The sequence below is a fragment of the Ceratocystis lukuohia genome (genome assembly GCF_044167205.1).
Source record: "Ceratocystis lukuohia strain C4212 chromosome Unknown Supercontig11_pilon, whole genome shotgun sequence".
Lineage (NCBI taxonomy): Eukaryota > Fungi > Ascomycota > Sordariomycetes > Microascales > Ceratocystidaceae > Ceratocystis > Ceratocystis lukuohia.
Genome location: NW_027263530.1, coordinates 129,526 through 151,930, shown reverse-complemented (window position 1 = coordinate 151,930; position 22,405 = coordinate 129,526). Strand labels below are relative to the sequence as shown.

The 22,405-nt window shown below is 50.8% G+C and overlaps 5 protein-coding genes across 5 annotated transcripts; 2 read left to right on the top strand and 3 right to left on the bottom strand.

Annotated features, from left to right (window-relative positions):
- Window positions 1–1,109: 1,109 nt before the first annotated feature.
- HOO65_110034 (putative double-stranded RNA/RNA-DNA hybrid binding protein) lies at window positions 1,110–2,999 on the bottom strand (the record flags this gene model as incomplete). Its single annotated transcript, XM_071001728.1, has 1 exon — window positions 1,110–2,999. The coding sequence occupies one exon, from the start codon at window positions 2,997–2,999 to the stop codon at window positions 1,110–1,112; it is 1,890 nt and encodes a 629-aa protein (XP_070855744.1).
- Window positions 3,000–5,618: 2,619 nt separating this feature from the next.
- HOO65_110033 (chromo domain-containing protein) lies at window positions 5,619–7,944 on the bottom strand (the record flags this gene model as incomplete). The annotated part of the gene is made up of 3 exons (XM_071004728.1): window positions 5,619–6,549; window positions 6,793–6,966; window positions 7,274–7,944. The coding sequence occupies 3 exons, from the start codon at window positions 7,942–7,944 to the stop codon at window positions 5,619–5,621; spliced, it is 1,776 nt and encodes a 591-aa protein (XP_070855743.1).
- Window positions 7,945–8,698: 754 nt separating this feature from the next.
- Window positions 8,699–9,976, bottom strand: HOO65_110032 (Histidinol-phosphate aminotransferase; the record flags this gene model as incomplete). The annotated part of the gene is made up of 2 exons (XM_071004743.1): window positions 8,699–9,827; window positions 9,903–9,976. The coding sequence occupies 2 exons, from the start codon at window positions 9,974–9,976 to the stop codon at window positions 8,699–8,701; spliced, it is 1,203 nt and encodes a 400-aa protein (XP_070855742.1).
- A 1,287-nt stretch (window positions 9,977–11,263) lies between these two features.
- HOO65_110031 (Pre-mRNA 3'-end processing (cleavage and polyadenylation) factor) lies at window positions 11,264–13,658 on the top strand (the record flags this gene model as incomplete). The annotated part of the gene is made up of 3 exons (XM_071004727.1): window positions 11,264–11,522; window positions 11,702–12,293; window positions 12,371–13,658. The coding sequence occupies 3 exons, from the start codon at window positions 11,264–11,266 to the stop codon at window positions 13,656–13,658; spliced, it is 2,139 nt and encodes a 712-aa protein (XP_070855741.1).
- Window positions 13,659–15,367: 1,709 nt separating this feature from the next.
- HOO65_110030 (Rab GTPase-activating protein 1-like) lies at window positions 15,368–20,626 on the top strand (the record flags this gene model as incomplete). Its single annotated transcript, XM_071004714.1, has 3 exons — window positions 15,368–17,467; window positions 17,529–18,163; window positions 18,328–20,626. The coding sequence occupies 3 exons, from the start codon at window positions 15,368–15,370 to the stop codon at window positions 20,624–20,626; spliced, it is 5,034 nt and encodes a 1,677-aa protein (XP_070855740.1).
- Between the last annotated feature and the right edge of the window lie 1,779 nt (window positions 20,627–22,405).

Below are 22,405 nucleotides of genomic sequence, written 5' to 3'. Positions count from 1 at the left end.
TATGTGTCCTGAAACCATGAAAATCATGGCGACAAGACAACAGATTCCAGTGCAGTCTGGGAATCCCGTCAAGCGACGGGAAAGTCAACCATACTGTGTGAGCATCCGAGGGCTCATGGTCTATCCTTCCACCGCCCTGGTGGCCGCTGCCTCATGCGGTGTGGATGTGACCTAAGGCAGCCCCCTTTCTAGTGACCTGCCACAGTCACCAGTCTGTCCGAGGACAGAGGAGCGCGAGAAAAAACAAAACATAAGAAAAAGGAGTGGACTGTGTGAACTCTCAAATACTCAGTCCTGAGCGTGAAGGTGAACTCCTTGAGTTGGAGTGGTGTTGTGGCGATGAGGAGTTGGCGATCGCGAAAGTTGTCGTGAAAAAGGGGGCGAGTCGACGACGAGATTGTTCCTCAAAGTTGGGCAAGAGCGGCCTCAAGGCTCCACAGCTCATTGTCAGAATCCATGACAGAGTCAAAGAAAAAGAAAAGAATGAAAGACGCTTATCAGTGTCATAGGCGTCGTCCTCTAGCAGCCCGGAAGAAGGGGAGGCGCCAGACCTCAAAGGTACCCCCCCGAGGGTTGTAAGAGGGAGAGTTGCCCATATCCGTGTCATTGTATTGTATTGTATTATTTTACGTCTACCTACCAATTATTTCGCGGTAATACGACGGCATATTCCGGACAGGAGCCGTTGGCTGATGTCAGCTTCCCGTGGCTCCTCCTGGGCGGTCAGCAATTGCAGGTTTGCTTGGATTTCGAGCGCCTCCTATGACTTTTTAGGGTCCGGCACTTGGGCCAGGATGGCTCTCTGTCCAGCATTGCCCTAGGGCGTGCCTGCTGGGTTCCAGGTATTTTTGGTCTGCGACGACCGCGTGTAATCTAGTCTAAAAGGCCGCCGGCTTTCAGCACGGGGGGAAGCCCCGGCAGAGTACAGCGGTTTTGTCCTTCCGTATGCATGGCTGCTGCCGCATCATTTTTAATATTTTTCCCGTTCTGCTGGTGGTTGGTAGCAGAGCTCCCTCCACACCTTCACACGGAGCCCTCCTCGACATCTCCTTCCTGTCCTGCAAACGTTTCCTCGTCCTATCTCTTCTCTCTTCCCCTTCCATTCTCCCTCAACTTCGCCCTCCTCGTCCCCTTCTTCGTTGTTGCCCTTGCTGTCGTGGAGTTGGTTGTGTCATCCTAGGCTGCCCTTGTTGTGGTCGCTCCCCTGTAGTCTGCGGTGGCAGTGACCTGCCTCTACGCGTTTCTTGAGGGGGGGCTGCCTCTGTGGTGTCCAGACAGCTCAGCTCGGGCTCGGGTTGTTGTTTCTCTTTAAGGAGCATCAGGTTGCGGCGAAGCACGTTGGCGACATAACTTGTCGCTTTCGTGTTTTTAAGGAGCTTGTCCGCGAACCTTTGGCTCCATGGTCTGGGTAGTGCCTTGCAGGTCCACCAGTGTCCTCGTTCCTTGGCTTGGTTGCAGGCTCTGCATCCAAGTGGGCAGTTGTGTCCCCATCGCTCGTGGTATCTGTCGAAGTCTCCATCGCCAGTTCTAGCCGCGAGGATATGGCCCAGCTCTATTCGAGTCAGCCCTTTGTAGCGGGAGTTGCGGAAGGGTGGTTCAGTGGGGACGCCGGTTCCAAGCGGACGGTATCCTTTTTGTTCTTTCCACCACCCTTCGTAGTCGAGACGTAGCTGGTCTCTTCTCCATCTCCGTGCTCCTGCAAGGCTGAAGCGGTGTTCCGTTACCAGTCCCTGGCATCCCAACTTGGCCTGGGTATCGGCTAGCTCATTGCCTTTGATGCCCATGTGTCCTGGGACCCATAGCACTCGGGCGAGCCTTCCGGGTGTCTTGTCTGCCCAGGCTTTTAGGATTCGTCTGGTTTCGTCTACCGCTTCCTGTGATGTGCTGTTTTTGGTGGCTGCATTTCGGAGTCGGTCCACAACTCCTCTGTTGTCTAGACACAGCCAGATTTCTCCAGCTCCTTCGCGAGCTGTTGCTCGCTTAGTTGCCTCGAGAGCGCCAACTGCCTCCGCATCTGCCACCTCCATCCACTTTCCTAGAGCTATATGGTTTGCTTCTTGGGTAGCTCCGTCTTCTATGATAGCCCATCCTGCGCCCGCGTTGCCACTTGCATCTTTCGATCCGTCGGAGTACGCGACGAGCGTTCCTGGTAGGGTATTCTCTACCTCTGCCTGGTGTCGCTTCGTTTCCTCCTCTTTGCTGAGCCACGTTCGGGGCGACATGTCCGGTCCTTCCCAGAGCGGCCTCAACCTAGTGTGTTTCTCCATTTGCGCTGGGAGGAGTTTGCGTAGCCTCGCCACCACTGGGTTGTAATTTGGCCCTCTCAGAATGTGCCTATCATCTAGTGTGTGCCACCGTATGGCTTCCCTCCTCTTTTCATCCTCCAGGAGGATTTCGAAAGGAGGAATGCCTGCGGCATGGTGTAAGCATTCCCTTGGTGTCGTACGGTACATGGGGAGAGCTGCTCGGAGGCACTTCCTCAGCGAGATGTTCAGCTTCTCTGCTGCCTCTTTTGTTGTCTCTAGCCCAGACCAGGCGCTCGCTGCAAAGAGCGCTTTGCTCACGGCGCAGGCTCGTACCGCTGTGAGCATGCTCTTTGTGTCTGCTCCTTTGTAGCAGCCGGCTAGATACCTCAAGCCATTTGCCAACCGGTTGACACTCGCAATGACCTGTGCAATGTGCTTGTTGAAGAGAAGACTCGAGTCCAGGTGCAGTCCAAGCCATCTCATTGATTCTTTTGCCGGGGTCGGTTTGTACGTGCCTAGGCCTTCCACGGTCACGGATGGGCTTCCTGCAATCCTCCTTCTGCCCTTGATGTGCAGAAGCGTTGACTTTCCCTGGTCTATTTCTAGACCGTTGAGCGTGGTCCACTCTACCACTTCCTTCATGATGACTTCGATTGAGCTGCTATTTTCTGCGAAGTCTCGCCCACTGACCACTAAGGCCCCGTCGTCTGCATATCCCAGTAGCGGGGGGATGTGTTTGTAGAGCGGTGCCATGAAGAGCATGTATAGCACTGGGGAGATTGGCGAGCCCTGCGGGAGAGAGCCTCCCACGAGGGTTGTAGTTGTTTCTTCGGCGTGGATGCTCGCCTCTCTTCCCTCCATGAAGCTTCTGACCCATCTGCACAATTTTGTGGGCCAAAGGCACTCCACCATCCTGCGTTCCATTCTCTCCGGGTCTACCGCGTCAAAGGCTCCTTTGATGTCGAACGTGAAGATTGAGGTTACCTTCTTCCATTCCTGGGCTTCCTCTATCTTCCCACGGAGGTCAATAAGCAGGTCCGTTACCGCCCTTTTCGGCACCGCACAGATGTAACCCGAGGGTTGTAAGAGGGAGAGTTGTCAATTTTTTTGTCCCCACGTGCTCTCGAACGGAGTGCCTTACAAGCGCCGGCATGGCAATTCTCAAACAACCAATGGGAGTGTGGCCGAGTGGTTAAGGCGTTGTGTTTAGGTTATATCCCAATAACCGGAACCGCAATGGGAAACCGCGCGAGTTCGAGTCTCGTCGCTCTCATCATCTTTCTTTTTGGCTCCTGGCAGCAAGGCTTGACCCTCAAAAGTCATAGGAGTAGTTCGAAGGAGACGCACACCTGCAAATCCTGACTGCCCGGAGGAGGGGTCGGAAAACGACATCTTTTTACCCCCCTGCCGTCCAGAACATGCCGTCGTATTGCCGTGGAAAACCGGTAGGTAGACGCTGATTTTTTTGTTTGTTTGTTTATATTATTTAACGTCTACCTACCGGTTTTCCCTATTAGTACGACGGCATGTTCCCCGTCGTATTGCTGCGAAATAACAGTAGGTAGACGTTAAATAGAGCAAACAAACAAAAGACGGCATGGCATGTTCTAGACGGAAGCGTAGTGGTTGATGCCGTCTTCCACTACCGCTTCTAGGCAGTCAGTCAGCAGTTGCAGGTATACGTCGGCTTCAAGTATCTCCTATGACTTTTTAGGGTCCGGCTTAGCAGCCAGGAGGCTTTTCCGCCTGTCGCTGCCCGAAGGCGTCCCTGCTGGGTGTGGTTCCAGGATTGGTTGCCTGGTGTTTTTGGGTCGTGGTGTCCTGCCTATATAGTAGTCTAGTCTGTGAGGCCAACGGCTATCTACCTAGGGTGTTGTCCCTGGCGGAGTACGTCGGTTTTGTCCTCCGTTCGGCGAAGCGGTTGCCGCGTTTTTAGAAGTAGTCCTTGGTCGTCAGGAGAAGGGGCTCTCCGGAAATACACCTTCCGCATCCCCTCGACATCTCCTTCCGCTCCTGTCCTCATTTTGTATCTCCTTCTCTCACCCTCCGCCCCCCTTCTCGTCCTCTTTGCCCCCTCTCCTTCTCCTCTGTCCGTTCTCTTCCGCTCGCCTTCCCTTCCCTCTTCTTCTTTTTTTTTTCAAACAGTGTTATTGTGTGCATGTGCACCCTGCGTTTGTCATTTCTGTAGGAGGTGTTTGAGGTTCCGGTGTAACACGCCAGCTACATACTTCGTTGCCTTTGTGTCTTTTAGTAGCTTATCTATGAATCTCTGGCTCCACGGCTTCGGCAGAGCCTTGCACGTCCACCAGTGTCCTCGCTCCTTTAGTTGTTTGCAATGTATGCACCCGCGTGGGCCTCCATGCTTGAAGAAGTCGTGGTACTGGTCAAAATCCCCATGTCCTGTCCAGGCCCTTGAAGTTGGATACACGGAAGGCAGGGCCGCAAGGGATATCGTTGATTGGGCGGTATCCCTCTTGCTCTTTCCACCATTCTTCATACTCTGTACGGAGCTGGTTTCTCCTCCATCTTCGTGCTCCAGCTAGGCTCATATGGGGATCCGGGTTCGTTCCGTGGCATCCTAGTTTTGCTTGCTCATCTGCCATTTCGTTTCCCTCCGATCCACAGCACTTGCACTTCTCTCTCTGGTCTCTCCTCCTTCCAGAGGTTCATGATCCGTTTCGTGTTGTGGGTAGACGCTAAAAAATACATACATACAAGCGGCGGTATCTCCTGGTCCCGCTAACATACGACCATAGCTTGTAGAAAGCACGGGATCCCGTCTGCTCTCCCCTAGTTAACCTACAAAGCGCTGGACTAGTACTACGGTGGGTGACCACGTGGGAATCCCCAGTGTTGTATGTCCCTTTTTTCTCCTATTTAGAGCCGGCTCGGCCATCAACTTAGAGAATAACACCCCTTCCCTTTTGCAGTGGTTGGCTTTGCACAAACTGTACCTATAGCCTGTCCAAGCTAACCAAAATCCACAATCTGCGTCGTTTAGTCTCTGCGATTCCCATAGACGTTAAACATATAAGTCCAAGTTACAGTCCTCGGTAATCAGTATATTGAATGGAGGACTGAGTGCTGCTTGTCCCCGTAGTCTGGATTTTAAGTAATGATAGAGTCGGCCTTCCGAGTACGTATTAAAGTGACAGTCATAAGTCGTAAATGCAAAATATCCAGGACTTGGGATGTGTTCACTACTGTACGTCATGGCTAACGTGTACCAGCAATGTAGTCTTTCTCCGTTTTACATACATACAAATGGTTATATGCAGGCATCAATTCAGGGCATCTAAAAACGACAATTGCAACAAAAATAGAGCTTCGGCGTGGAATAGTAAGCAAGCATCATGCACCAGCATCGGCCGGTCATTTCCCTTTCCTAGATTCCCGCCGCTTCTTCGCGGCAATTCCTTTCTTGCTATGCTTGAGTGTTTGTGTTTTAGCCTGAAACTCCTGGAGAAGTTCACTAGCCACTCTCTTGACACTTGACTCTGGCTCCCAGCTTTCTTCACGTGAGCCCAACCATTGAATCAGATATGCTTTGCCACGGCCAGACTTGCGCTCGCGCTTGATATTGAACATATACCACAAGTCCGGGTCCTCAACGTGAGTCTGACGGCCACCAACACTGCCCCAGTACTCAAAGTAGGCATTAGGTGCATCCATCATTATATCCTCTTCTTGAACCCAAGTACGGGCTGCTTCAGAGTCGTTGTCAGACCACACAATCTGCAGCTCAAACTTATTCGGGTCGTTATCCAGCCGCCGATGGCTAATAATAGTGCTAAATGTGAAAGGTACATCACTATCATAGCCATTTTCACTTTCATCTTCAACCATTGAACCGTTGTATCGTCGGGATGACTGAGCAGCGCCTTCACTAAACAATTGTGCAGCAGTTTCGGCATCGTCATTATGGAGGTCATCAACAACTGCGCTATTCTCGTTGGAGCCCCCCTGGCCTGTTGGGAGGTCATTGCAAGCTTCTGGTTGGGTCTGGTTTTTCTCTTTATGCAGAATCATATCATCGTACATATCTATGTCATGAAGTGACTCTGGAGAGTCTGCTCGGTCCTGTCGAGAGACTTTGAAGACAGGGCCTGGGGATGATTCTAAGGGTTGCCTCATGAAGCTCGATATTTTGGCTAGAGGGGAAGTAGCAACCTCTTCTTCGAAATCCCGAGGTCCTAAAATAGACGTGAGCTTGTACAGAGAGGATTCTGGTGACTCGCCAGGCTTAGGAGTCAATTTCTTGGAGGACTGTGTCTTCGAGACCCTTGCAGACCTCCTAAGATCACTACATGGTGTTTTATCAGAGCGACTCGCTGTCGCACTACGTGAGAACAAGGGCTTGCTTTGTGACGGCGTTTCTGGATTTGATTTCTGTTCAGGGTCAAGGCCATCATTGTCGGAAGACAAGCCAGAGCCCGCATTTAATGATCCTAAGAACGTGTTAGAACATCATACACTAAGCTAGGAGCCAAAATCCCGACTCAAGGCTTAAGTGCTTTTATATGCGGGGGACTATTGATTGACTAACGATCTGCGCGTTGAAAGAAGGACTTCCGTGATGCTTTTGGCTTGCTGGTCGGGATAGGCTGCAAAGAGCGCCGACTGGCGAGCCCGAAGAGCGAAGTCATCGTAACAATATTTATTAATGAGAATGCAAATGTGGAATGGGAATCGCTTGAGAGATCGCGAAAATGCAATCGGCCTTGAGATGCACAGTAATGCTCAAACTTCCTTAGGGTTGAATTGATGCGCACAATGCTGCGCTTTGTGCTTTGTCGTTTCCCTTCACCAAGATTCATAGCGCGACGCGTTGGAGGGGGGTGGGTATCGATAAGGAGCCACAAGCGACAATGTGTATTTAACCCTATGTGTTGTCACGTGGCCTAACAAAGAGCATGGTCATAAAATCATCAAGAGCTATTAAAAGGAACTTTCCTTTTCTTAAATTTACTCTAATGTAGATCAACGCCGTCCATCCATTTCCATTATGTGCCTATCATATTTTATACCATGGCAGTAGTTCGCTTGGTGTGCTGGAATGTCCCTCCACCCATTGCTTATCCCATGAGGCCCGATGATCGATATCCTCTTCGTCTGACGCATCGTCCAGCTTTTTGGACATGTGCTCCGGTATGCTGACCATCTTCCACCGCAGCTTGTTCCGCATCTTTCGGATTTTCTTTGAAGAACAGATCACACAGTCATTTGGACTTGTGTTTTGGTCAAAGCAAAGCAGACTCTCTTTGCCATCGCCCAAAACGCTCTTCACGGCTCGTCGGCTTAGCCTGTCTAATTTAACTGTTTTGATCTCTAGTAGTACCGCCATGGTTCCCGTTTTGACATCTTGATCTGTGTTCTCTCGGACACCTTGTGAAACACAGTGCTCGCATCCCCAACTGCTGAATGTGATGTATCCAGCCTTCGAGTCAATGCGAGGCGAGTCTTGGTAGATAGTTCCGTCTGGAGAAAGAATGCAGCTTGGATATTGGGTGTATCCCTGTCGGGTCGGGAGCCAACGCTTTGGCCCATGGGAAACGACGAGGAAGTAATCGATTTCGTCGTTCTTACTGAACCGGAACGAATCTTGCGGATCGATTATGCGATGCTGGCCGTATAGTGACGATTTTCTCTTGAAAATTCGTTTTGCGGCATTAATAGGGAAACTTAGTGATTGCATCATGTTGGCGACTGATAAAAGACTCTCGCTAGCCTGGTATGGCTAAAATGAAGCACAAGGGTAAAAGAAGATGATAGAAAATGTGTATTCTCGTAGTTCTGGCCCAAGTTCCTACCGCAGGAAGACAGTCAGCGAGGTTATTATAATCAAGGGAAAAGCTCTTCAACAACCGTCGCATAAATGGACATACGACAAGCGCAATGCGAACATCTTCAAGTCGTTCATTGAGAGACACATGTCTTCCGTATTTCATGCACCTTGGCGATTTGACTCAGTTGTCACCCCCTGCAGTCAACCAACTAAGGTAGCTAGCTCCCTTATTGTCTTTCTGTTCTTTATCCAGGCCATAGCGGACTCGACGCTTCCTGGACACGAAGATAAGCATATACTTTAGTTATGCAGAGGTATAGATAACGCTCCTCACCGCCAATCAGAGGCGCCAGAGGTGTACAACGTCGCATACGTTGCAGCTGGTTTCAGCTTCCGTTCGAGCCATGCATACATAGCTGGATCAAAACATGAGCTTATGGGTGTGTTTTTGGCTATATATAGTCCCTTGCGCCATGGTACGAGGCCGAGGCCCACCATGTCCCATCAGATCACTTGATGCATGCATCGCAAGGAAAGGCATCGATGTAGGTTGGTTGTCAGGTAGGTAGGTCTAGGTCTACTCATTCAAGTGCTGATCTAGCATGTCCGGCACTTGTGTGTATCCATTTCAGCTCTGCTCCGTTTTGTTGCTACCTGTTTCTACTCTCTAGCTACTACCGCGCACCTCCTCAAGGCACGTTTTGATAGAGGCAAGCAGCCTAGTGACCTCTTCCTCTGTGCCAATAGTGATTCTAAGACAGCCAAAGCAACCATGTTCATTGCCTCTGAAGCGTACTATAACTCCCTTCTCTTCAGCCAGACGTGTGTAAACAGCCTTTGCGACGGTGTTATCGGGCTGCTTCTCCGCGTTCAACATTTCGAACAGGAGAAAATTGCTGTCAAGGCCACCGCGAAGACGCCCAACGCCGGATATCTTGGGGAGTTCTTCAGTGAGGCGCTGACGCTGCGCCAGGATCTTGTCTCGATTTTCCCTCATAACACTAAGTCCAGTTGATACAGCGTATTGGGCCAAAGCACTAGTGGCAGACGAGATGTTGTAGGGCGCCTTCAAACTGTTGAGAAGGCGGGCAATTGGAGGCGAGGTAAAGGCAGCACCAAGGCGGATCCCAGCCATGCCGAAAGCCTTGGACAGGGTCTGCATGACAATCAAGTTGGGGAATTCCAGCACATACTCGGCAAGTGAAGCGCTGTCATCAGAAAAATCAATGTATGCCTCATCGACAACAACGACGCCGTTCCAGGTAGGGTGGCTAAGCACTTTCGTGATGTCTTCCTTGGACAATAGAGAGCCTGTTGGATTTCCAGGAGAGCAGAAATAAGCTACCTTGATGTTCTGCTTCTCGCTAAGTGTCTTCATAATATTGGGGACATCGAGGTTAAATGTAGGCGCCGGAAGGAGAGGGACGCTCTCAATCTGAATGTCGTTAACCTGGGCAGATACAGAATACATGCCGTAGGTAGGGGGGCAAGTCAGGATATAGTCTTTCCCAGGAATACAAAAGCATCGGAGCACAGCGTCAATGGCCTCGTCACTCCCCACACCGCAGAAAAGATTCTCGGCACGGAGTGTCTTCGGTGTGTGAGCATGGGTGTTGCGCAATTTGCACAGGAGCTCCTTGAGAGGCTCCTGGTGGGGGTCCGGGTATCTGTGAAGCCCAAGAAAGTCGCTGGTAGAGAGGAGAGAATTGCTGGGAAGAGCCGCTGTAGTTAGAGACGGGCCAAATGCATTCTCATTGGCGTCTAAGAGGACATTGCTGCCGTCATCTTTGTAGTCACTGCAAGAAATCGCAATAGTTAGTGACCAATGATATCTGAGGGTGTAGGTAGTCTAGAGACTCAGGAAGACTAACTCGCGGGCGCAGCGATACGGCTGTAGGGCAAGAATGTTAGGGCGAGCACATGTCTCAAGGTTGAATGGTGACATTGTGAATAGCGTACTTAAGCTAGAACGCGCAAAATAGACAAAATGGAAGATCCAGTTGGTAAATAATGCACGACATGTGACGCAAGTACAGGACTATACATACATAAGAGGCGAAGGACGGAGTCATAAGCTAATAGTGGAATGACTCATACACTTTAGATGCAAAGCCCCTGTGATAGCCTAACCTTTGCGGGTATCGACTTATCGGGGCTATTGTACCACGCAGCCGTTACACGGCACTTTCATGGCTTAATGCCAACCCTTAGAGGTATTTACTTAGGGTTGCACGGAGCGGACAGGCACGATGACTAGTAGCTATTGAACAAAGTACGCAGTTGGCAACAGCCAAAAAGTTTTTTGGCCAGTTTATTTTCTTCAGACAAATCGGATTCCTGGTTCATGGACTTGGACTTATTGCCCAGCCAACTTACCATCTTTGACCTACGCCACAGAGCGCCACACCATGACTTGCACATTGGCCAAGTAGTCGGACCCACTGTAGGCCTAAAGCGCCTTTTGATTGGCTCGAAAAGTTGAGCCCTGCTGGATGCGCGTCTTGTTGCAAACCTGCATCTTGGATTTGTGGCAAGGTTCAACCAAAACTTGCCTTAGCCAACGCCAACTGCACAAGATCAAAGGTTTGAAGTCACTTTGACGCGCTCATTTCATGCTATCTGTACATCGCGAGATTTCGTTTGGCCTGATCGCGGATTATTAGCCAGTTGACCTCAGCTTCGTCCTGAGTCGCGATTGTCTATCGTGCCTCGGCGATTCTACCGCATACATATTGCCATAGCTCTTGTCATCCGCATGCTTTTTCATTTCAATTTCTTTTTTTTTTCCCGTTTACAAGCTGATTTTTCTTGGGAATTTTTTTTCTGCTATATCGTCTTCCTTCAATTCCGCGTTGCCGCATAAAATCATTCTATTTCAACTATCGTGGACATACAAACTCTGACCTGTTACCCTGGAGAGCCTCTTTTTTGAATCGCAAGAGCGCATAACCAACGAAATTTTCCCTTCTAGCCTTCTGCAAACCGTCTGCTTTAGAATTCGATTCTTAGAATTGATTCGGCGTTGAAACCTGTCTCTTCCGTTTGCTGTTAACTGCACCTTGTCGCAAATATTTGCAAAGGCTCAATTCCGACGTCTCATTTTCCCATCCCCAGCCTTGCGCGCAAGGCCCCAAAACACCAGCTAGTTCCTCTTGCGCAAAGCTTCACGACGACTCACAGATCAGCCGACCGGAACCCACAACTTTAATTCTACTGCTTTCCCAACGCGACAATGTACCAGAATCCAGCCGGTTTTTTCCCGGGCGCGTCATCCAATTCTCCCGGCGGCTTCAACCCGCAGCAACATCAGCAAAACCCACAAATGCAAAGCGGAGGGCAGCCTGCGAATCCCATGATGTTTAATCCCCAGCAATTTCAAAACATGGGCGCACAAAATTTCATGCCTGGAAATCCAGCCATGATGGGTGCTCAGGGTGGCGCCATGATACAGAACCCAAGCATGCAACCAATGGCTGTCAACGGCCAGACTAGTACGTGACATTGATGCCATCATTACATTAGCCATTGATTGGAGTTCCATGTGCACGACTTGCAACGCAAGTCAGATCAGGGACCCTCAGTTTGACACCGCACTGCTTGATCAGCTGCAAGTTGCGCTGTTAGTGCGTACAGTATGACTATTTACAGTTATTTGCTAACAAACCCTTAGGATTTCCTAGCGCGCAGTTTCAAGGACAGCCGTTTCCTTCTGGGACCCCATCGCCTTCGGGCCCACAACAGTCGTTTAACCAAAACTTCATGATGGGTAGCTCCATGGGCTACCCGGGGGGCGGCAATTCTTCGATGTCAGGACAATCACCCGCCATGCAGCAACGGCATGCAATGCCGCCTCAGGGTGGTATGCCAGGGCAGATGAACATGTCAACTCCTCAAAGGCCCGTGAGCGTCGCCTCACAAGGGACACCAACGCCCATACAAAAGTCACAGTTTACGGCCCCTCAGGCCCAGCCTCAGGCGGTGATGCAACCGCCATCGACTCAACCTCAAACTGCCAACGTCACAACTCCTCAAACGCCTACATTTCCAAGCTTTGCAGGTGCAAATCCCGCCGGACATGCTGCTGCATCACCAGTGGCTCATAGTCCGAGATCTGATGTAATGCAGAAGGAAAAGTTCTCTATACTGCTTGAGATTAACCAGGAGCTATTGTACGAGGCAATCCAATTGCAATATACGCTTGCTGAAGCCAAGAAGGAAAGCAACAAAAACTTGGAGGAAGACGCCAGCAAAGACAACAACCAGTGAGTAATAAATACCATATTGTGTGGCGTAGAGGTGGCATGACAGCTAACGAAAGCAGATGCTTACGGCGACTCAGCTCGAACTTGCAATATCTTGCTGGTCTGGCCGACCCTAAGATCAAGGGGCTGCCTAGACCGACCATCCTCACCCCGCCGCCTCTAAACCTCGGCTTACGGCTTAGAATCAACCCTCAGGGTATCGATGGAGAAAATGCTGCTGCTGTTGATGCTATGGGTGAACGATTGGAGCGTGATAAGTTGCTGAAGTCTTTATATTCCAAACTTCAGGCTTGCTTCCCTGGAATTGATCCATACAAGGAAATGTCATTTGGCACGTCACGCACGCCAGGCAATCAACCCCATGGCACCCCACAGCCGCAGCCACAACCCCATCCGCAGCAGCACATGCTAAGCCAACAACAGGGACAGCATCAACCTCAGCCCTCACACCAGCATCCCAAGGCAGCAAGCAATCCTCAAACACAGCAGCCGCAGTTGCAGCCACAGCAGCACCAGCAACAGCAGCACCAGCAACAGCAGCACCAGCAACAACAACAGCAACAACAACAACAACAGCAACAACAACAGCCGCAGCAGCAGCAACATCAGCAGCAGCACCAGCAGCACCAGCAGCATCAGCAGCATCAGCAGCACCAGCAGCACCAGCAACAGCCGCAACAGCCGCATCAGCCGCATCAGCCGCAACAACAGCAACAGCCGCAGCCACAGTCACAGCCACAGCATTCCGTTCAACCCCCTACACCTCAACCTTCTAGTCAACCTCCACACCAAGTGCCTCAGTCTCAGCCTCAGTCGCAGCCCCAACCCCAGTCACAATCTACACCTCAGCAACAGCCGAAACAGTCTCCTGCACAACAACCACAGGCCCCACCTCAGCAAATGCGCAACATGGGCCAGCAGCCGCCGATGCCGCCTCAACAAGTCATGCCACAGCAACTGAATGCACAGCAGCGCCAGATGATGGCTATTCAGCAACATATGGCGCATATAGGAGCCATGAACCCCATGGGCCAGATGCCCCACCCACAAATGGCCCATATGCAGCAAATGGGTCACCAGATGGGCCATATGCCGATGAATGCTATGCCGATGGGTCAAATGCCGATAGGACAAATGCAAGGCATGGCGCCCATAAACCCAATGCAGCACCAAATGCAGCAGCAAATGCACATGGGACAAATGGGAATGATGGGTAGCGGCATGGGCCAGTTTGAACACATGGGCCAGATGAATCCGATGCAAATGGGGCAGATGGGGCAGATGGGACAAATGCCTGGTGCAGCCAACATGCAGCAACGGCCTCCGATGCCAGGCCAAGGTGGCGGAGCCTCGGGAATGTCATAGGATGACATTGTAGCAGAGGAATCCGAGCTGCAAAACTGGCTAGCAGTAGATAATTTATGATTTAGGTGTTGGTGGTGCTTTTCCTTGGGAATAATGCTGGATGGAGGATGTTTCAATTTATATCTTTTATTCTTCGTCCTTTACTAACAAGGAGAGCTCAAGCCCCATGAAGACATTGAATATCACAGTTCTAGAGTTTTGCAAGCTACAAATCGACAGGCGCAAGCTTTGCTATTGTCAAGTACTCGGGAAATAGACGAGCTCTTTTTCTCCCTCGTTGATTTGCCTTTTCTGCCATTACCATGTGTGTTACTGGTCCTCCTTTTCCGTCCGTCCAAGATTCTCTGCTATGATCATATGGAGAGGTCATTAAAGCGCCGCTCACAGAATCGGCACTTGTGTAAAGGTGAAGCATGTCTTGGCCCTTGCGAGACATGATTTGGTAGTTGGGGCTGGGCTGGTGCATTTTGAAGGTCAAGTAAGTGGTTGGATCAGGAGGCAGTCAGGGAAGGAACAGGGGCGGGTGGGGCTTGAATATTTAACAACCAATTAGAAGACGGAAAGGTGGGCAGGCTGGTTTCCCCTTCTCTAGCGCTAGCCCTTTTATGCTCTTTCCTTCCTTAACAGTCGGCGTATTTTAGCACCCCTTTGATTAATCTCTACCTCGAGTTTTGACTCTCGGTGAGGCTTGCTCCTGGTCTGTAAACCATACAGTCTTGGCCCTTCACATGTGTGCAAGCGACGCCTGATCAACAACACTCCTTCGTCTGGCCTGTGGTGGCTCTTTCGCTACCCTGCAGTGGCTTTTAGGAAACTACAGGAACCCCAAGGGGAAGCTGGCATATGATTTTGTCGTCCCCGCTCTCTTGCCTTCTACTGGCACTGTGGGGCGTTTGTGTACCCACACATCTCCATGCATTTATAAGATAGTAAGATAGGTAAGATAGGATGGGACAAGGACATTGTGCATTAAGCTTTATTGCGCTTAGGTTGTTGGCGATCAGTGCGTGTTGCATCAAGATAGAGTAAATACAGGCAGAGAACGGGGAGTGGTCGCTGGTGCGTTTTGTTTCTGCTGTTTAGTTGCATGTACTGTGCGTGATGCTCTCGATCTCGATTGATGCATTGGTTTTCGTTCTTCGGGTTGCTTGGTTACTAGTCAGTATTGCGGTGCGGTCCTGTTGTCGGCTCTTGCTTGTCGCTTCTTGCTTCTTACTTCTTGCCTCTCCTTTGCTCTAGCTTGTGGCCTTTTCCTCTTCATCTTTCGCCGCACTCCCCCCCCCCCCTTCACCCTTCACACCCTGCACCCTTTAACTCTTTTGGCTGGCGCCTGTTTTCATTAGCCGTTTCTATTTACGCCTCACTCCCCGTTACGATGCTCTCAATCTAAAATTATTCTCATCGCAGCTGAATTTTCTACTTGTTTTTTCCTTTTGATTTGTTTACTCTTTCACGATACTACTTGATCACCAATACTAGGCTCCTGCCAACGCGAAGCCGCCCGCTAAAACCTCGCACAAGTACACAGCTATCTGCCACGGGTTGTACTCACCATCTAGTTGCCTGCTCATCCTCTGGACTGAGGGACAATAGTACTGTATTTCGTGCCCTGTGGTTCGGGTATCGGCCGTCTGCACAGTCCCGTGCTGCTTCCCTTCTACCACAGCACGCTTGCTCTCCCTTGGTAATAACCGTCAAGCCGATCGAAAATGGCCGCGCCAAACTCCGCGACCACGACTACCGCCTATCCAAGCATCCGGGATCGCATCAAAAACCTCCAGTCTGGGGCCGGCACGTCTTTAAAAACTGAGACGGCTGATTCCACGCCTATCCCGAAGCCCTTGCTAAAACAAAGTCCCGTCTCTGCTCGTCAACCAAACTCCAGTAATGCATCTCCCAGCCCACCGCCAGATAGCCCTCTACCAATCGCGCACCTATCCCATGACGAGGTAGCCTCCGAGGCCCTGGAGACCCCAGTTTCTTCCGTCTCCGAAAAAGTGATACCCGTAGACTCGACATTCCAGGAGGACCAACATGGCCAAGCGCCCATTACGCAGGCTTCCGCAGACGAAAGTACACAACATATACATGTATTGGTGGCTGAGAGTAAGGTTCAAGTCTCACAAACCGCCACGTCTAGGCCGTTAGCACAGCTACAGCCACTCCAAGCTTCAGGAAGCCAAAGCCCTGTACGAGAATCTCCGCTTGGTAGCCCCGCAGACCACACAGAAGACTCGGCATACTCTGAGAAAACGCAGCCACAAGTCGTCGACGCGTGTCCCTCGAACGAATACTCGCAGCACGCTGAGCGATCTCCTCCTGAAATAACACCTCCTGATTCTCCACACACAACACTGTACGTGGAAACCGACACTGTCGCGATACGGGACTACGAAACTGTGGAAAGCGGCCTTGATAGCCCGAGCGATTCTCTTTCCCCTATTAATCCGCTGGATATCAGCCTTGTCCAAAATGAGATTGGGACAACATTTGGCGGCGATAGTGCCGAACCGGGTCCCCGAAAATCAACGCCAAGTCCTCGAACGATAGACTTGGCCTCCCCGCTGGCAGGGTCTGCTGATCCCGCAACGACCAGCTTTGAAGAGCCCCCTATGAACACAGAAATAGATTCTATCACTGAAAGTGCATCTTATCAAACTACAAAAGAGGATGAGGCAGAATTAGATGAGGTGGTAGAAGATATCATCAAGAGGGCGGTCCAAAAAGCCGCCCGCGAAGTCGAGTCGGAAGAAGAGGCTGCTATAGAAGCCACTGAACACTCGACACTAGATCTAGAACCTACGAGCTCCGTGTCGGCCGTCCAGCAAACCTCCCCGCGAACCAACTCCGCGGAATATACCCCCCGCCGATCTTTAGGGCTTGCTACGAACATGGCTCTACCGAAAGACTCTGATGAAAACACCTTTACAAGCTTAAGTATCTCTGGAATCAACAATGAATCACCGGCGCACGAACCGTTAGAAAACGACGGAGATCAAACCAGCCAAAGATCCTTCGTCAGTAGCATTCACAGTGATGAGGACAATGGCCGTCACAGCTTTGGAAACGGTTCCCATCCATCGCCTACTTTTCGGAATCTATCTCAAACACTGAATAAGGCTCCCAGCCTAGAAAACGCGCAATCCTTTCATATTGACTCTTCAGAAACCAATGATGTCACCGAGCCAGCTGATGTATCGGAGACCGAAGCTTCGAGTGAACGTCTTATCATGGAAAACTTGCATCATGAGTCGCGGTCTCGTGTACTAACCCCCGACCCGGGAACTGGAATCCGTCTCCAGCTTGAACTTGACCAGGCCGAACAAGCAAGCGTGCTTGACGACACTAATGAACGGCCTCTGTCCCCATCATCGACAATCAGCGGTGTGTTCGAAGATATGGCACCGGCCCCGTATGAGGGACATGAAAGTATTTCCCTTGGGTCTCCAGTTTTGGTCTCTGAACCCGCCCTTGAACCAGCCTCTACTGGCAGCTCGCCAAGCACGGATGGAGATTATCCCTTACAAGACATCCCTTTATCACCAGACTCTTCTCACGAAATACCCGAAAGGGAAAATGCAAGTGGTGTATCTTCTTCCATTATTGGCTCCTTGCAGGCCGTAACGATGCGGGAAAAGGGGCGTCAAAGCCTTCTTCAAGTCAACACTACATCTACGTCTCTGCCCCGAAGCCTAGACTCGATTGCTGAAGGTAGAGATGAAACTGAATCAGAAGACGCCGAAGAAGTCGATTGGGACAAGCTCCAGGAAAAGGAGGATGCCACACCGAAGACGCCTGGCGATGATGATGTAAGACATGGAGTTGTTTTTCTTTTGTTCACCTCAAATGCATGCTAACTATAGGCTGTAGACAACTGCTCTCCTGCTTGCCCGACTCGAGCAAGAGAACGCAAAGCTGGCTGCGCAACCTAAGACAATCCAAAGTCCTGACCACCAGGGACCACCCAGCTCTCAAAAATCTCCGATCAAACAGATACGCAAGTCTCGGCCTCCCTCGATGGCCCAATTACGTCAAATGGTTCGGAGTCCGATCCCTCAAAACCTTCGGTACTCCCAAATTGAGGTTCCACAGATGACAGATCTAGAGTTTTATGCTGCTGTTGTCCAGGACTACCAACAAGCTGCTGCTCGCTTCCCAACCCTTCTTTCCCACAAGATCCGCAAAGGCATCCCTCCACCGCTCCGCGGAGTTGTTTGGCAGAGTATGGCTGGTGCTCGTGATCCTGAGCTTGAAGGGCAATTCGACCACCTTTGTAACCAGGATAGCCCATACGAGCGCATTATCGGGAAGGATCTTGGCCGGAGCTTTCCTGGAGTAGACATGTTTCGTGACTCCAACGGTGAAGGGCAAAAGAAGCTTGGTCGCGTGCTCAAGTGCTTAAGCGTGTACGACCCTAAAATCGGCTATTGCCAGGGGCTGGCATTTGTAGTTGGGCCGTTGCTGATGCATATGCCTGATAAACAGGCGTTCTGTGTTCTTGTCAAGTAAGTTCGAGTCTATCAGGATTAAGTGCTGGGTCTTGTGTCCTGTATGTCGTGCGCTGGTTGGTGTGCACTACATACATACTAAACACCGCATGCCATGACGTCTATAAAGGTCGCTAACATTTTTCTCATAGACTTATGGAACGCTATGATTTGCGGTCTAGTTATCAACCAGACCTTGCAGGACTACACGCTCGAATCTTCCAGTTCCGAAGCCTGCTGCAAACTATGGTGCCAAATGTGGCCAGTCATTTAGAAAACCTCCAGGTCGAAGCTGCCTACGTGTCACAGTGGTTTCTCAGTGTGTTTGCGGTAACATGCCCGCTGCCTATGTTGTTCCGCATGTACGATGTTCTGTTTGCGGAAGGCGCCCATGAGACCCTTATGCGGGTTGCGTTATCCCTGATGAAGAAGAATGAGGAGCGTATTCTAGCATGTCGTGAGATGGAAGATGCAATGCAACTTCTCTTATCACGTGGCCTCTGGGACTGCTACCACTACAACGCTGACGAGTTTGTTAATGATTTTGTGGCGCTGTCGGACGCAGTGACACGCGAAAAGCTGCAGGCGTTGGAAGAAGCTTATCTCGAACAGGCGCCTGAGACGTTTCCCTCCACAGCCTTGCCCTCAGCCTTGCCGTCACAAACCCCCCGTTCAAATGGCGCGAATGGTGCGAATGGATCTTCCACTGCAGCTCCGAAAATAGCTGCAGTGTCTGCTGCAGCATCTCGCTTTATTGGCCGCATATGGGCTGCTAATTACAGCCCATCGAACCCTGGGGCACAGGGCCCCACTTCTGATCCAGGGGCTCCCACTTTAACCTCTCCCCCTGATTCCAATCCCACTCCAACCTCCCAATCGCAAGGAGGACTGGGCTTGGGCCTAGGTTCTGGTCTGGGTCTAGGAATCCTCACAGGCACTACAGGCACTGGATCTACACCGACCTCATCTTCCTCCACAGGCATCATTGGTGACAGCTCTTCGTCATCTGGATCGGTGTCCGAATCTTCTTCTACTGCGCTCTTGGCTAGCGATGCGAAACCAGCTCCTGGTCCTGTGCCAAACTTGTCGCAAACACAACAGCCTGCATCTTCAGCATCTCCTATTGCATCATCCTCTGCATCGCCGTCGTCTTCTTCCACTGCCTCTGCTCCAAACACTCTCAGCCCCGGTCCTGCGCCTACTTCGCGCCCGCTGAGTATGTTGCACCGTAGTGCAAGCAAGCAGAGCTTAGCCAGCACCCTGAATTCCATGGAGGCTGTCAGCAACTCGAGCATCCTGAGTTCTGCATCGACCACTTCAACCTCCACGGAAGCAACCACCGTCTCGATTTCCTCGCGGGATTCTGTCTCAGTCGAGTCGACCGCAACCATTCTCCCATCTGCAATCAAAACTACAAGCACCATAGCATCGAACGCGCCCAAATCCCCGAGCATTCTATCGGCAGCAAAGAACCAGACGGACGAGCGCTACCTCCATAACCAAATTGAAGATCTGTTAGCCGCCTTGACGCAACTACAGCTCAATCATGCCATATTGTCTTCCGAGTTAGAAAAAGAACGCGATGAGCGCGATGAGGACAAGCGAGCTGTCCAAGCCTTGCTAAGTGGATTGCGCCAAAAGCCTCAGCTCCTGGATGGTGGCAGTAGTGCCGAGAATGACTCAAACCCTGGCTATACCGAGCTCTTACATGCCGTGGAAAAACGGTTTGCTCTCAGCGACATTGGAAGCGAGGCCGAGACGAATGAGCCAGCGACAAAACCATCGCTTGGAATGTCCAAGGCGGATCTAGAGGACGAACTGCGATCAGCAAAGGACCAAATGAACGCAGCCAAGTCTCAATCGCAAGAATTCCAACGCAAAATATACGCTCTAGACAACGAAGTGACTTCATTGCGCGACCAACTGAAAGACTGCCAAACTCGCATGCGCACGATGCATCAGGATAAGCAACGCATGGAGAAACAATTGCAGACAATGAGACAGTCTCGCAGTAGTGCACAAACGACGAATTCGATAAATGTCGCTGTTGGAGCTGCCGAAACAATTCGAAATGCCTTCAATGTTGCGGCTGGTGTGCCCGGTGCCGAAGCAGACAAGCCTGGAGGATCAGGCCTTCGAGAGCTCCGTCTGGGCCGCGGTCCCCCTTCGCCATCCCAATCACAATTGTCTCGCCGTGCGTCCTCGATCCAAAACAGAGACTCCGTAGTGGCTCTTTCTGCAGCCACGGCTGCTGGCGCTACACCTACAAGTGAGCAGGACGCCCTGCTTCTACAGCTTGTGCAGGCCAAGACTGGCGAGGCCATGGCTAAACAGGAGGTTGAAGAACTTCGGCAAAAGCTTGATTCGCTCAAAAAACAATACGGCATTGGCGACCTTCACACCCCCAACCGGACAAACACTGCAGCTAGCGCACCTGTCGGCAGTGGGAGTGGCGGTTTCTGGGGCGGATGGCGTAGGTAGTCGACTCGTGCATCGCATACGCGCCACAAACCACGCACCACACGTAACGGCCTTTTTTTCTTTTCACCTGGCTGGTAATAAATACTCTCCCTCTGCCCACGGCTCCCTGGTAACGGAGATCTCATGCTATCACGACAGTCGATGACGACAATGAGCACATGTTGACTGACAAACCACTCCCACACCCTTATCCCTCCCTCATATGTATACCCTTGCAGCCACATCTGGCTGCTCATTTCTCAGCCTGCCCTGTTATTTAATGGTAACGGCATGATAGTTTTCCTTCTCTTGCCCTAGTCTTGCTTTTTCAACGCTGCATCTTTCATGTTTATAATTAATACTTGGCCTTCTCCTCACTTTCAACACATACCATCCCCCATATCCGGCACATATCATTTACATTTACGTTCACAACTATTTGCTGTTTCTCTTTCCTTTTCTCTTTTTTTGTTTTAGCTGTTCTTATAATTTTCCTATATAGCATCTGGGAGAACTTGGGAGGCATGTTATCCATACTCGCAGACGAACGTTTGTATCTCTTGCGCATTTCTACAGATAGGAGCTCACGGCTAGACGGCCAGGGTGGTCAAATGCAGAATACATTTCCTGGTTATTTTGAAGCAAATATGTGCCGGACACGACAGGCGTAGTTTAGGTCTAGTCGTCCGCCCACCTGTATATGAGCCCGAGAGCCGTATTTTATGCTGGGGGACGATCGCCTAGTGCGTGACCTATATGTGGGGCGTGTTTGGACCTGCTTATGTAGATTGGCCTAGTGCTGTTGTTGGCGTAGATTCTAGCGGGGTGGTTGCCATGGTCGAAGTGCCCTGTACTGGATCGTGACGGGCTGGGGGACTAATGGAAGCTGTTGTCACATGCAAATCCTCCTCCCATAAGAATAGTTGTTTTGTGTGGTAATGCCAGCCGATACAGTCGCGTGCGCTTATCTTGCTATGCACACAGACTGATGGTAAAATTACCGATAAATGTCAGATGAAAAGACAACTTGGCAGCTTTTGACCACCCGCCACTTTCCGGCGAGAAAAAGGGAGCTGCCTATTTAAGACACCTTGCAAAACCCTCGTGGGCAGTTGCTGTATTTCGCATTTCCCCTCGCCCCACTTCGGCTTTTGGGCCCGCCCCTCCTTCCGGGTGGCATTTTTCGCTTTCTCGTCATCTAAGCGTCGTATAGTTTTTTCATAGAATTCCTTCTTGAATGCGTAACAAGACAGGAAGAAAAGAAGATGAGTGGAAGAGGGCGCGGGGAAAGAGGAAATGCAACATTTTATCTATAGTACAGTATGTGCATATGCGTGTGTAAGAATGCTGCTCTAGGGCCTCTCATTCTGGTTAGCATCTAGATGTGGGCCACCCACCTGTATTATGTCTGCATGCGCGAAGCCCAGGGTAACCGGCTTGTGCGCCATATGTTTTGCTGGGTCGTTATCGCTTTAGCTTATTAGTATGGTGCTGAGCGCCTGCTCGCATGCCACTCATGAAACTCTAGCAGGCGTGAGGGCTTGGTTGTGATGTACCCGGTACCTCCGTCGTCTCGAGTTTAGCTGCCTTGCATGTCTCCTTTCTTTTTGTGCATGGCCGCTGCTTTGTTTCTCCTTTCCCTGTCTTGACTTGTAATTTGCAATTCCCGTTGCGTTTGAGCCTGTACTCTTCTTTGCCTGTCTGTCCTTTTGCTAGTCCTTTTTGCATAACTTATAGCATGTATTATAAGCAAATAACGGCGAGCAATTATGTATGCCCTTGAGTTTAGCTGGTGCTTAT